General features: G+C 44.9%; 1 protein-coding gene across 3 annotated transcripts in view; it reads left to right on the top strand.

The window, feature by feature from the left end:
• DOCK1 (dedicator of cytokinesis 1) overlaps positions 1–14824 on the top strand; it is a 577278-nt gene that overhangs the window by 76866 nt on the left and 485588 nt on the right. For 2 of the 3 annotated variants that reach the window (XM_020973592.2, XM_020973594.2), the window contains exons 9-12: positions 1025–1106; positions 1592–1727; positions 6069–6141; positions 9271–9413. In XM_020973592.2, the coding sequence (XP_020829251.1) occupies positions 1025–1106; positions 1592–1727; positions 6069–6141; positions 9271–9413 (434 nt within the window). The remainder of the gene's footprint in view (positions 1–1024; positions 1107–1591; positions 1728–6068; positions 6142–9270; positions 9414–14824) is intronic. The other variant, XM_020973593.2, reaches the window with a different exon arrangement.

Here is a 14824-nt window from a genome sequence, read left to right as displayed (position 1 = left end):
AGTTTTCACTTTGAGATCTCTTTCAGGAGGCAATTGGTAGATTCTTTCAATTTCTGTTTTACCCTCTGGTTCTAGAATACCAGGGCAGTTTTCCTTGATAATTTCTTGGAAAAGGATGTCTAGGCTCTTTTTTGGTCATGGCTTCTAGGTAGTCTAATAATTCTTAAATTATCTCTCCTTCATGTATTTTCCAGATCTGTTGTTTGTTTATTTGTTTGTTTTTTTCAGTGGGATATTTCACATTTTCTTCAGTTTTTTTCATTTTTAAAAATTTTGTTTTGTTTCTTGATTTTTCATAAAGTCCTTGGCTTCCATTTGCTCATTTCTAAGTTTTAAGGAATTATTTTCTTCAGGGAGTTTTTCAGACCTCTTTTTCCATTTGGCCAATTCTGCTTTTTAAGAGTTTTTCTGTTTTGTGAATTTCTGTGTCTCTTTTTATCATTTGTCCTCTTTTGTTTTTTGAGGTGTCATTTTCTTCAGCATTTTTTGTACTTTTACCAAGCTGTTGATTCATTTTTCATGGTTTTCTTGCATCACTCATATTTCTTTTCACAGTTTTTTCTCTGCCTCTTTTGTTTGATTTTTAAAATCCTTTTTGAGCTCTTCCAGCTGTGGTGAACTGAACTCCACTCTCACCCTGGTGTGACAGACCTTCCTGCCAACCTTTTAAGTTGCCTTGGGCTGGAAAATTGTTTCACTCTGTCCTTTTGTGGGTTCTGCCACTCCAACATTTGTTTTGAGGTGTTATTTAAGAGTGTTTCGAGGGGGTTCTGGGGGAGCTCAGGTGAGGCCCTGCATTTCCCCCCTATCATTATGGCCTTTCCCTTCTTTGTTTTATATTCTTTTCTGAAAAGGATTGTTAACTTGGGATTTTGACACTGTTTTAATGGTATTTGGAAACTCGTGCCGTTCAGCACCTACTGTCAACTTGCTCTGTGATGGGCAAGTTAATATGAAATATTGGGTTGATCCCATATTCAGTGATAGAAATTAATTTACTTTTCTTTCTTTTTTTTTTTTCTAGTGAAAACTATCTGGTCCGTTGGTCAAGTTCAGGGTTACCCAAAGACATAGACAGATTACATAATTTGCGAGCAGTATTCACTGTAAGTATATCTGTGTCTTTCAGAAAAATTAATCCTCTATTCTAACCTCATTAGTCCTTCGCGTTCACTCTCCCCTCCCCCAAAATATGTCCAGAATTTGGGGTTAGCATTAGGGGTGGGAGGATCTTGTGCTAATCATATTACCATTAATATGGTAATGGTCACGACACCATTAACATTAATATTCGTTGCATTATCAGTCCTGATGCAATTTCTCAGAAATCCCAATTCTCACCTGGGGGCCAGAGAAAGCCTTCCCTGGGGAGACTGGAACCCGTCTCTTGAAGTTGTGTATTCGCTGTCCAATAGGAATGGATTATTCTTCCCCTGATACTTTTGAGTGATCCTTGTGTGAATAACTTACTCAGATGCTAGGAATAGGTAGGGGAAAAGAACAGGGATTCATCGTCTTAGCTGACCATTGCAATTGAAGCTCCGTTGAATGATGGCTCTCCAGAATAATTTATGGAAATTCATCTTTCCAGGACCTTGGCAGCAAAGATCTGAAAAGGGAGAAGATTAGCTTCGTGTGCCAAATTGTCAGGGTTGGGCGGATGGAGTTGCGAGACAACCATACGCGCAAGCTCACCTCTGGCTTACGGCGACCTTTTGGTGTTGCAGGTATGATTTTGATCCCCCCTTCTCTTTGATGGTCTCCCGTTGTCAGAATCCCCTGGAAATAAGAACTTTGATATTGCACGTTGGACAATGGACAGTTTTGGGTTCTCTGGCCTTTCTGAGAAAGGAGGAAATCGTTTGAGGCTTTTCAGTTGAAAGTTTACCCCTGGCCCTTGAAACCTCAGTCAGCCTTTTGATTTATAAAGTTGATGGTGTCCATCCTGGGGAAGACACTGACCTACATTTTAAGCCTGTGGGAAATCAGGTTAGTAGCAGGGTTCGAGTAGCCGGGTGTCAGTGATTGATTGAGTAGTGAATACATGGAGGCCACAGGAAGAAGGGCAAATTATTCAATGTAGACAAGGCACTTCACCAGAAGCAGTCAAGGAGAAATAGATTGGTTTTATTTGTGGGCAGTTTCTGTGATAGTAGAGAGGGGTGCGGGGGGAGGAAGGGAGGGAGGGAGGGGGAGGGAGTAGAGAATTTAGCTGGTAAAACAAGGTTTGGAGTGAATGCAGATAGCTCATTCTCCCTGAATTCTGGAATTCAGCAAAGTGTGTGTGTGTGTGTGTGTGTGTGTACATATGTGTGTTTGTTGTTTGCTGACATGATGATATCCAGTGATGGTCTAGTTAGCAGAATTTTCACCATAGATTGGAAAGCACCCAGGGCAGAGAAGTCCCTGCAGGCAACACTGTTGGTACTTGGGACTAAATAATTCCTTGGTACAGAAGGGTTGATCTTCCTATGGCCCATTTTTAGAAACACCGAGAGGCAGTGTGGTTCAGTGAATAGAGTGTTTGTCTTAGAGGCAGGAACCTGGGTTTGCATCCTGTCTGTGACATAGACCAGCTATGTGACCCTGAGCAAGTCACTTAATGAACCTGCGCCTTGGACGATGCCTAATGGGCTAGTATTCTAAGTTTACTGCCAAATCAATGGCCGTTACTCATTTTTCTTCCTTCTTCTCTTCTCTCTGGTGTTGGACCCCAGTGATTAACCTCTCCCGGGATACTGCTGTCCTCTCTGAGTTTCCATAGTGTTTCTCTTCCTGCCTGTCTGACTGCTTCTTCCAAGTTTTCTTGGCTGGGTCATCATTTACATCAGACTTTTTCACTGTGGCGATTCCCCAGGGCTCTTACTGGGTCTTCTTCTCTTTCTTGGTGATCTCATCCACTCCAAAGAGTTTAATTGGCGTCTCTACCCTGGTGACTGCCCTGATCCATGTATATAGATCCCTGCTCTCTCTCCGGAGTTCCAGCTGTTAGATTTGTTTACTTGGATGTCCGGTAAACATCTCAACCTCAATATGGCCCCAAGCAAACTTCTTATCTTTCTCTCCAAACCTGCCCCTCCTCTAGACTTTCTGGTGTCTGGTGATAGACCATCCTTCTGGTCACCCAGGTTTGCAGTCATGGCCTTATTCACAATTCCTTTCTCTCCCTCACTTCCAATAACTCATCAGTTGCCAAATCTTGTAGGTTCTGCCTTCTGAGCATCTCTCTTCTCTGCCCCCTTCTCTCTACTCACCCCCCAGTTACCCCCCTTCAGGTCCTTATCACCTTTCATGCCGTTGTCTCCTACTTGGTTTTCCCATCTCCACTCTCCTCCCACCACTCCACTCCTCCTTCACAGCTGCTGCATTTCGCATCATGGCATGATGGGGACTTGGAGGCCTTTTAATCTAGCCCCTCCCCCTCCATTTTACAGAGAAGGAAACTGAGGTCTCCAAACATAGAGTGACTTGACCAAGGTGTCACAGGGTGGCAGATTCAGAAGGTGGATTTGCACCCAGGTCCTCTGACTCTAAACCTTTTCTACTGCATCCTACCCCAAATGTCCATTTTGATAAATTTAGATCCCTGTGAGGTGAACAGATTCTCCAGGAAGGGAGTTTGGTTAGAAAGGCAAGAAGGTAGTACCGGTTCTGGAGGATGGTGAGGATAAGGGGAGCCCTTGGCTTGTCCGTGGGGAATGTTGAGAACAGAAACATCTCTTTGTTTTAGAGCCCAGCCAGCAGTAAGATCCCGTTATTCTGCCTCCCAGCCAGAGCCGCATCCTCTTTTTGTTCTGAGATCTGGGAGTATGGAGGCACCCAAAACCTTTGGGGGATGGCACAGGTGGATGCACCCCTCGGAATGGCCTCGCCTGCCTCCCTTCCGTCTGCCTGAGATGAGTTCTGTGGATGGCCTTTTGGAGCTCTTATTTACTGGGAAGCTTTGGGCCCGTGGGCTGGGTCTAAGAATCCTCACAATCTCCAGAATCAGCATCTTTCTGTCTTTCAACACAACCATCTGAGCTCCCTGGTGCAAGATAGCTGGTTATTGTCATGTGTTAGAGACGTGTCTTTGATGGGCACAGGACCTCTCCTCTGCAGCCTGCTTGTCTTTTCACATTTTCTTCTTAGACCTTTAGGAGCTGATAATGTGCCCTTTTTTTGAGTAATGTCAGTCGATGTCTCTGAGCCTCAATTTTCTCATGTATGAGATGGGAATGTTAAAACACCCCCCACACAGGATAGTTGTGAAAATCAACTCGATCAGGAATCGGTTCATTAACATTTATTAAGTGCTTACTGTGTGCCGAGGCACTGTGGTAAGCATTGGGGATACAAAAAAGGCAAAGGATAGTCCCTGCCCTCACGGACCTTACAGTCAAACGAGGGAGGCAACGTGCAAACAAACATATACACGAGCACAAAATAAAGAGAAATAATTAACAGAGGGAAGATGCTAGAATTAGGAGGTACTGGAGGAAGAGACAGTGAAATGATTAACTACTCAAGGTACTGAGTAGCACTTTGGTGGAAGGCATCAAGGTTCAGCATCAGTATAAGAAGCGCCTCATCTCCTTTATACTGATGATATTACAAGTATGCGTCACCCTCCCCTTGTGTATGTACATATGTGTGTGTTTGTATATGTATATGTATGCTTATGTATGTATACTATATGTGTATTTTTGATATTTTTGAGATAAAGGTGTTTGACAATAGATACCCACATATCTATATAAATATATAGGTATCTATGTCTGTATGTAGATAGACATTTATGTGTACATCTGTATAAAGGTCAGCCGTTATTCTAATAATTAAATTTTCCAGCTTGAAAGCAACCTTTGGGGTGCTATGGTTGAGTTAGCACAGCTCCTTGAAGTGTACATGATTAGAACTCCCTTCGCTCCTGCTCTGCCAGGTACTTTGAGGGTGATTGCGTAAATGCATTTGAAAAGATTTTGAATCTGGTGATATGCGTACCAGTATCTTGTTGGATGACTTTGGACTGTGGGAGGGCCGCCTAGTTTTCTATGTGGCAGGATGAACAGGTCTTCCAAGTATGTATGTGCCCACACCTGAAGGGAGTAAAATCTCTTTGGGAAATCCCCAATGGAAACAGCAGTTGAGTATTTTGTTGTATCAACATTTGAGGTATGGCCATTGGAGAAAAAATCAAGTTTGGAGCAAGATTTTGGGTTAAAAAGCTTTGGAGAGAAAAAATGTTCCTAAATGACAGATTATGTAAATAACCCCATTTCTGCTTATCTGTTTTAGATTTATCTCAGGGTTTGGTTGCTGACCAAATTTCAGTTCAGGGCTTCTGGGAAGGGCAAGAATAAAGAGAGATGTTCTACGTAAGGACCAGAGAATGACCTTCAGTTGACCTTGAATCGGGCATTGGCCTGGGTGGTGCAGTGAGGGGGTTAGCTTTACATGATGCCCTGATGAGAGATACTGGTATGAGGTGCATAGATGTGAGCATGAGCGGGTCTTGTGCTAGGTCTTAGCAGGGGTCAGCTGTGCCAAAGGGATGGACTGTGGGGACAGGCACTACCATTCTTGGGGAGCAGAGAGCTATGTAGAGTCTGGGAGTAATTGCCCAGCTGATTAAGTGACTTCCTGTATTGGGTGTAGCTTTGGCCTGCCCAGCAAGGTCCTTTTACAGATTGCTGGGTGTATTACTTTCAGAAACCTTCAGAAGCCATTTTTAGCTATCTCACAGTTTTTTTGTGAAGATCCTATGAGAGTGCACAAGGTTCCCAAATGACTCAGTGGCATTTTAACAATTTAGAGCTAAAAGTTTGAAGTGTGCCTCTTAAAGCTGACAACTTCACTAAGACTTTTAGAACACCCCCAGGAGGCCTACTCCTTGGCAAACCTCTATATATACTATAGTAATGTTGGCAGCATCTTTAAACTATCTTAGCTTGGCATGGAACACGTCTGACCTCGAGTGTGGTAAGTCAGCCATGAAGTTTCTCTTTGATCTGGTGAAGGGTATGTGGGTGACTCAGAATCATAGATAAATAACTATTTAAGTGGCTTTTCCTCTTTTTTTGTTGTAGTGATGGATGTCACTGATATAATCAATGGGAAAGTAGATGATGAAGATAAGCAGCATTTCATTCCATTTCAGCCGTAAGTATGGCCCTAGAGTAGTGCCTAGCAGCATGACTTGGGGGAGGGGGAGGGCGAGGCCTCTTTGTTTATGTCCACCTTCAAGTTAGCTCCAGGAACTGGTCTTACAAAGCCAGTTATCTAATTGTGAAAAAGGCCATTTTATTCTTATGTGCATGCCACATGTGTTTTTCCACCAAAAATTTACTTTTATATAGAGGATATAAATAGCAGAGCTTTTTTATCTGCAGGGCTTAGCTCAGGGCTTGGTTCAGAGTACATGCTTAACAAATGCTTTTTCATGCATTCATTCATTCATTCATTCATTCATTTGTAGGTGCTGCAGAGAGTTGTCCCCTCATATCTGTGCTCTTTCTCTAATTGGGTGGAGACAATGTCAGCTAGGTGATATGGGAAGACTTGAGTGATGGTTCTTTTCATCCTAGATACAGAGTTGTATCTCAATGTATATGACTGATGTTTTCAAAAAATGTTGTGTAAATGTAATTCTTTAACTTAAAATATACCATGGGAGTTTAGTTCCCTTTTTATAAAATAATCCACTAACCGCTCTGTGGCACATTATTTTGTTTAGTGGCAAAGCCTTCTGGGGGGTGTGTAAATGCCCCCTCAGTGCTCCCTTCTGTAATTTCTGAAGGTGATCTTTCCCTGCATTTATGCTGTTCTCTTGGGACCTAGCTGTGGCCAGAAACCCCCTTGGGGGAAACAAGGAGCAGCGTGGAATCCTTAGAAAGCTTTGTGTCAATAGTGATGGGAGCTAAAGAATGATTTGTTAATAAATTCTGAGGGAAGAATTAAAAAGAAGAATTGGGCCTATTTCCTTGGAGAATTGGAATGGAAGGGTACCCCAGCAGTGGCTTTTGCTGGGAGCATTCAGAGGTTAGCGCTTGGCACACCTTGTATTCCACCGAGGACAGGAAGAGAAAAATGAAGATGGCAGCTGTTGGCTTAGCAAGACATGTTGACTGATTGTGCCCTGGAACTCGGCCTCTTCTCGTGAAGGTCAGGACTCATTGGGCCAGGATTTGTCGAAAACATCTGTCCCTGACTACTGACCCTGGACTTTATAAGTTCTACAAGGCAAAGACTTGAGTAATTTAAGTCTTGTTCCTTCTGGTAATTTTATCTCCTGGGAACTTAAATGGACCAATGGAAAAAACATTCCAGTGGGAGGCATGCCTGGAGTCCGTTCCAATGCTTAAAGAGCTGGGAGTCCTTGGGCAAATTATTGATTCTCTCTTGGCCTCATTTATTTCATCTGTAAAATAGGCACATGAATACCATGGCTGTTTGGCAAGTAGGAAGGTAGGACCAAATGATGTTTGGTTAGGGCCACCTTCAGACTCTGTAGGATCTGTGATTCTCTGCTTTTAGAAAGGAGAGGCTTATGTTTGGAATCAAGAATCAAGGGGAAAAAAATCCATTTGTTATAGAATTCATAACTCACCTTCATCATTAGTCCACCTGTTTAGGGAAGAAAGCCACTTGGTTGGACGTGTGTCACAGGTATGTGTTTTAAGGAGCAGCACCTAGTGAAAAGTGATGAGGGGGAACACAATTGAGAAGGCACTTTGGGATTTCTTGTATATGGGAGGGGATTTTCCCATACAATGAGCAGGCAACGGGATGAGAAATAATGTTTTTCTAAAATTAAAACATGCAAATATTTTCATTTTCTTTAATGTTATTTGTTACAGTATTCTACTGAGTCCCTTGATGACTTGACAGTGACTTAATATAATATTAAACTGAAATAATTTATCAGTAAAATCAGTTGGAGAAACTCAGGCTAAGAAAGGGAAGTGATATTGTTGGAGGCTAGTGATTAATTTCAGAATAACTCAGTTTCAAGGAAGATGATAGACTCTATTAAGCACCTACCTAATGGCCCAGTTTACCACAGTCTCTTTAGCAAAGTGTCCCATTTTTACAACGTTGGATGTTAAATCTTTAGTGTAATTTGTGACCCCTTCCCCCAGTGCCTGGTAAATAATACAACGCTGTGAATAAAAGCTTAACATGATTTTAATAGTAAAACAAGTTCTACAACCAGGTCTTTGTGGAAGGCTTAGATACCATGCTAATGAAACCATTTTTTAATCCATTAAAACTGATTTATTGCCCCATGGAAGAGATTTCAGGAAGGATGCACCATGTATTTCTTTCTCTTTGCTTATAGTAAATTGAAGCATTCTTCACGTAGGTGATAGTGGTGGCTCAAGCAGCATAGCCCCACCTTCTCCCCTCCGCAATGGGGGTCACAGTCATTCTCTTCGTCACATGTGGCAGATTTTCTCCCTCTTTGCCTTCATTCACCGGCTCCCAACATCTGTCCAGTTAACTGCTCTTGGCAGGGTTGACACGGGAGACTTCAGTGACATTTGTAAACTTTCTTACTGTTTATAAATGGGCCCACTTCCCTGTTTTTCACACAGAGCAAGCACGTCTCTTAGGTTAGCCTAATGCCTTATATGTGGTTATCTTTGCCTACACATAGGGTCAGATTCTTGTAGATACGATGGAGAAGAAGCATTTCTATGTTGAAGGTTTCTTTTTGTGTCCAGTGTGTTCTTTTCTTCAAACCATGTGTTCTCTGCTACTTAAAGTGTGTCTAGACATGATTCAAGTTGCAAAAGTCACCTTGAGTTTCTGTGAAATCACGTTCTGTCCTGCCAGGCCGCTTGTGGGTGATAACACAGCGCGCTTGTGGGCCGCTGCTGTCCTCTGCTGGTGGCTGTGGTCTGTCATAGTGTGTGTGCAGTGTGAGTGTGGGTGCATGTGTGTGTGTGTGTGTGTGTGTGTGTGTGTGTGTGTGTGTGTGTGCATGCATGTGTTTGTGCATATGCTCGTGCATGTATGTGTGTACGTTCATGCATGAGTGTGTGCTAGGGGTCGAGTGCTTCCTAGGGTGGCTTTGCCCCTCTCGGCGGTGCAGGACAGTCCTGATCATGATCTTCCTGTGTCTTTCTTGTCGCTTCTCTGCCCGCCCCTTTGTCCTGTGTTGACTAATAACCGGCCCTCTGTCACCCCTCGATGATGACGCTCTCTCGTGTCCCCTGGTCACGGGGACTCGTGACTCTCTGTGCCCCTTTGTCTCCCGTGCCCTTGGTCGTCCCGCGCACGCTCCAGGCTAGCTTTGGACGACGTCATTCGACACAAGCCGCTGAACCTATCATCCCGTTTTTCACCCAGGGTGGCGGGGGAGAATGATTTCCTGCAGACTGTTATAAACAAAGTGATCGCAGCAAAAGAAGTTAACCACAAGGGACAAGGTGGGTGAATGGCGGCGTGTCCATTAAAAATGAGCAGACGTATTAAGAAATTTAATGAAAAACTTTTGTTAAAAGTTGGCTTTTTTTTTCTTTTTTGCTTTTTTTGATGAGGCAGTGGGGTTAAGTGACTTGCCCAGGGTCACACAGCTACTAAGTGTTATATGTCTGAGGCTGGATTTGAACTCAGGTCCTCCTGACTCCAAGGCCAGAGCTCTATCCATTGCGCCACCCAGCTGCCCCAAAAGTTGGCTTTTCTTGTCCATGTTCATGCTCCGCCTCGCGGGTGCCCAGAAGGATTCAGAATTCCATGTTGGCGATGACCGTGTAAGCCTAAGATTCTGAGGGTTTGGGAAAACTAGATGGGACTGTGTGGAATGGTGGATGGACAGAAGCTAGACCTTGGGTTTGTCTTGTTAAGTCTACAGGATTTAGAGCTGCATACGACCTGATTATAGACAAGTGTAGACTGGGTCCCGAGGAGGGAAGCAGCCTTTGGTGGCAGCTAACATACATGTGGCTTTGAGATTTGCCTTTATCATCTCATTTGACCCTCATAGCCCTGTGAAGGAGGTGCACTTATTCTCATTTTGAAGAAAACTGAGGCAGCAGATGCTAATGGACTTACCCAAGGTAACCCAGCTAGTAAAAAGGGGAGCCTGCATCTGAACCCCAAGTCCTGCCGGCCTTCTACGACACGTGCTGACTCTGCCTGGCTATCGCTTTCTCTCTAAGTCTTGTATTTTCAGGATCCCCAGAATGATTTCAGATGTGACTATAGGGCTCTGACTCCCAGTTATCAAACAATACCAACCCAGCCACTGGGAGGAGAACCCCAGACAATCTGGGCAGTTGGGCATCGTGCTCAAGAGGCCCTATTCTTCTTGACGGTCCTCATCCCCCACTGACCAGGGATGTGTACACGTGTGTTCTTGTGGGGATCTCTCTGGTTTATTATGACCCGCTTCTTTTCCATCCCCCTCAGAAGGTGGCTCCTGTCATTCAGACCATTGTTCATTTGACTTATGTCACTGGAGCCATGTTGCTGTTTCCACCTCCTTCCCTGTGCTATCATCATTTTTAATCCTCCTGTGACAAGTTTCCCAGCCACTGACCTTCTGCTAAGAGAGGTAATGAATCCATCACCTCTGAGTGGATGACAGTAGCCACTGTGCGTTGATGAGCAGGGATGCCAGAATGTGGCTATTTACTAGTGCCGCCCCTCTCCACAACCTTCCCCCTAGCAAGAGTCACCTTCAGGATTTAGACTGAGTCTATGGTGTGCTTGAAGCAGGGGGGCTGAGGCTGGTCCCCCTGGTATTGGAATGAATTACCCGATATCCAAGCTTCATTTCATATGGATAATGATGATGTGCCCAGCGATATAAAAAGTGCCCACGTTCTGATGAGTATTTCTGTTTTGTGCAAAAAGAAATTGAGGTTCTTAGAGGTGACTTGACTTGTCCAAAGTCATACAATAGCATCAGCATTCAAACTTGGTTGTTGTGATTTATGGGAACCGAGGGGCCGATCTTCTCTCAGGGAGAAGCTCCCACCAAAGGCCATCTCTGGTGCCTTGTGGGGTGGTAGGAGCCTGATCAGATAAGCCCTCCTTAATGGACTGGCAGGATGAGCCTGGCACAGTTGGGAGATCCTTCTTGCTACATGGTGGGCCAGCAGAGATGGTGTTTAAGTTACAGCTGACCTTCGAAGCCACCTGCTGAGGTCTGGGGCCATCTGTGTTGGGGATCACCGATCATGGGTCTGGGATCTAAGGGACTGGACTGAGAACCACCCAGGAAATGGTGGGCCTGCTGGCTGCCAGAAATTAACTCCTAAGGAAGGCCCAAATGGTCTGCTGTCAGCCTGCTGTCGTGTAACTTGTTAATCAGTAGGAGGATGGGTAATTAAGTGCCAGATTCCTTACACTTCCAGGTGTACTTCACAGTGAGGCTGATTGGCAGGTCATTTTAAGTGGCTCTCTTTGGAAGTGCTTGGGGCACCACTAGCTGAAATCCACTGGGCGCCATAGTGGCTTGTTATGCTGATCTTGAAGTGGAAATGGAAGCAGGGTGAGGGCTGTCCTTGGGAGCAAGTTTATGCAGTAGGGAATGGGATGTGCTGTCACATCCCAGAAGGAGGTGCACAGATTCTGGCCGAGGGGATGAGAGGGATACTGGCTTCTGTTAGCAATTCACCCTTCACCCAGTGATAGGCCAGCTCCATCATCCCGTATGTAGGTACAGTTCGCAGTGTGTGCACACATGTGTCCATGCAGGTACACAGACACATGTATGTGTGGCCATTATTAGTGTTGGAAGAAGGTTTTGAAAGAACATTATTGCCTAAATTGGCCTTGGCCCAATGCACAAGTGCTGCTATCTCACTTTTTTCTAGTGATATACATTATTCTAGAGCTTGTATTTTTCATTTTTCAAAATATTTTAAGTTGGTCCACAACCTCACAACTCTTATTTCTATTCTAAATTATTCTGGAACCTATAATGTCTATGGATGGTGGGCCTACAAATGCCCCCCAAGAATCTATCCATAGCATTTGCTAAAAGATTTATCGATACTTTTTTAGTTGTGGATTTTAAAAAAATTGGTCTGGATTTGTAACTTCATAGATTTTTTTGGAGCACTCTTGGTGTGGAAGTGGCCTCTGCTGCTGTATGTAGATGGGTACCTCATGACTTATAATCCTCGAGATGCAGAGGGATTAAATGTCCCCCACATTCCTGCCCCCTCACTCCTATTCTCTGGCTCTGCTGGGGTCACCCAGCCAGTGTACGTCTGAGTTGGCTCTTGAGTATGGGTCTTTCCAAGGGCAGCCTTCAGCAGACAGCCTTGGCCCATTGCTGCCTCCTGTGATGGAAGATTAAAAATAAGCCCCCCAAAACCACATGGTGGAAAGTATTCATCTCTGTCTCCTTTCAGGCATTCCTTTTAAATGAAGTCTAATTGAGCAGCAAACAGAAAGTCTCCCCAGGCCTTCACTATTCCAGTCAAAGGGGACTGAATCTCCCAGATGTTCAATTTCAAATTAAGATGCTGTATTTCCTTATGCTGTTTCCCCCTGTTTTCCTTAAAGAAACACATCTTTTTGACATATGGGAGAGGAGACAGCATCCTGTCTGTCATCCTCGTCCCCCAGAAACCAGCAACAGCAGCCCCTGCCAATTCTGTCTTTACACCTGCCCCCCCCCCCGAAAAGAGTGAACCTTCACAATAACAAGGGAAGCTGACCATTGGTGTCAGAACGCCAAGAAACCACCTTCTTCTGCTCTGTTTGTTCAAAACGATGAGCGAGCAGTTTGATCCTTCTTCTCCCATGAAGTTGATTACTTAGTTTAGAGGCTTTGCTTATAAAATAAAATTCTGGGCCTGGAGATAGGATGATCTGGGTTCAAAACCTGACTTGGGCACCTACCAGCTGAATGGTTTTGACCAAATCATCTCGCCTCAGACAGTCTTGGTCGGTGCCCTGGTCTATGAAATGATGAAATTGGTGAGATGGCCTCCCAGGTCACAGAGCCCTATGTCACTTCTGTGGCAAACGGGAAAATCAGTTTAGCTCTTTGTTTTCCTCTTCCTGGATGTGGAGTAATGCTCTTTGCAAAGTTTTAAAGTGTCACTTAAATGTCATCACCATCATCATTAGAGTTAGGAGTGGCAGCAGGAGCAGCAGCAGCAGCAGCAGCAGTAGTAGTAATAGTAATAGTACTAATAGTAGTAGTAGTAGTAGTAGTAGTAGTAGTAGTAGTAGTAGTAGTAGTAGTAGTAGTAGTAATAGTAGTAGTGGTAGTAGTGGTAGTAGTAGTAGTAGTAGTAGTAGTAGCAGTAGTAGTAGTAGTAGTAATAGTAGTAATAGTAGTAGTGGTAGTAGTAGTAGTAGTAGTAGTAGTAGTAATAGTAGTAGTGGTAGTAGTAGTAGTAGTAGTAGTAGTAATAGTAGTAGTAGTAGTAGTAGTAGTAGTAGTAGTAGTAATAATAGTAGCAGCAGCAGTAGTAGTAGTAGTAGCAGTAGTAGCAGTAGTGACAATAGGAAGAAGAATGAGGAGACAGGAGTGTGTTCACCTTCCATCCAGCGTGCTTTGCTCAGTTCCATGGATGGTGTTTCTTGCAAGGTGCCTTCACCAACGAGTGAAAGCATCTTTCTTTCTGCCTCTTTGCCGTTGTCTCCTACCTCGTTCTTCTTCCAGTGGAGCTCTGGGGTTGGCTTGGTCAACTTGCCATTGTCTACAAGAGGAGGCGCTCTGACCAGGCTCTTTGGCCTCTCTTCCATATCTACGGACGGTGTTCCGACCCCTGAAGACTGAGCTCCCTGGGTTATTCGGGATCCTCTCTGGGGGCCACAGACTCCACTGAGACATAACATTTTAAAATCTTCCCTGGGGAGAGCACGAAGGACCCCAGCCTCAATACACCGAGACGTCTTGGTGTGCTTGGGAAGCTAGTCTTTCTTTTCGCTGAGGAGGAACGCGGGAAGTCAGCTAGGTAGGGGCGGGTGTTGGTTTGAACACGGGAGGGAGACGCACTTTCCTCTGCAGACTCCTTATAAATGGTGCTCGGGACGGAGACCTGGGTTTTACAGTTGGAGCCTCTTCCGGGTGTGGGTGACCTCAAGCGAGTCATGGGGGCCTCGGTTTCCTTGTTTGTAAAATGAGGTCCTTCCAGTTCTTAGTGCTGCCAGGCAGCGCTAAGTTGAGTAGAGCTCTGGGTGTGGAGTCGGCCTCGGACACTTACCAGCCGTGTGACTCTGAGCAAGTCACTTCACTGCTGTTTGCCTCAGTTTCCTCATCTGTAAAATGGGGATAATAATAGCACCTACCTTCTGGGTTTGTTGTAAGGCTGAAATGAGATGATATTGGTAAAGTCCCTTGCAAACTTTAATGTGCTCTGTAAATGTTAGTTGTTATGATGATGATGATGATGATGATGACGACTGTCTTGCGATGAAGCAGGCCTTGCTTCTCTGTTCTCCCAGGGCTGTGTACCCGAGGAGGCTGTGAGCACCATGCGGTCAGGGGAGGTGCCTTGGCTAAGCTTTGTCCCTCGGTCAGCACTGAGTGCCGTTGTCCGTGCCCACGACACACACAAGACATTGTTGTCGACTCTTTTGAAAGCAGGGTTTTGTGAAAGCAGAATTTGTCCCCTGGGTTGGTCGGACTCCTGACACGCCCCCCTCTTCAGGCCTTTCATGGCTCTTTGTCAAAATGTCAGGCTTGGATTCGAGATCCTCCCCTGCACTCCTCCTTCTTGGCTGAGATGCGAATGCCAGGCCTTGCAGCCCACTCCCTGAGCAGCCCTGCCACGTGCTTCAGAACCATTTGTCCCAAATGCTGTGGTGGCGCTCCCCCCCCCCCCACCTCCACCCCACCACCAGGGACTTTGGCTTGGATAGTGCTGGC

This window comes from Phascolarctos cinereus, unplaced genomic scaffold (genome assembly GCF_003287225.1).
Source record: "Phascolarctos cinereus isolate Bilbo 61053 unplaced genomic scaffold, phaCin_HiC Scaffold_3;HRSCAF=262, whole genome shotgun sequence".
Classification (NCBI taxonomy): Eukaryota; Metazoa; Chordata; class Mammalia; order Diprotodontia; family Phascolarctidae; genus Phascolarctos; species Phascolarctos cinereus.
The sequence above is the reverse complement of the archived record's forward strand: the minus strand, read 5'-3'. Positions and strand labels throughout refer to the sequence as shown.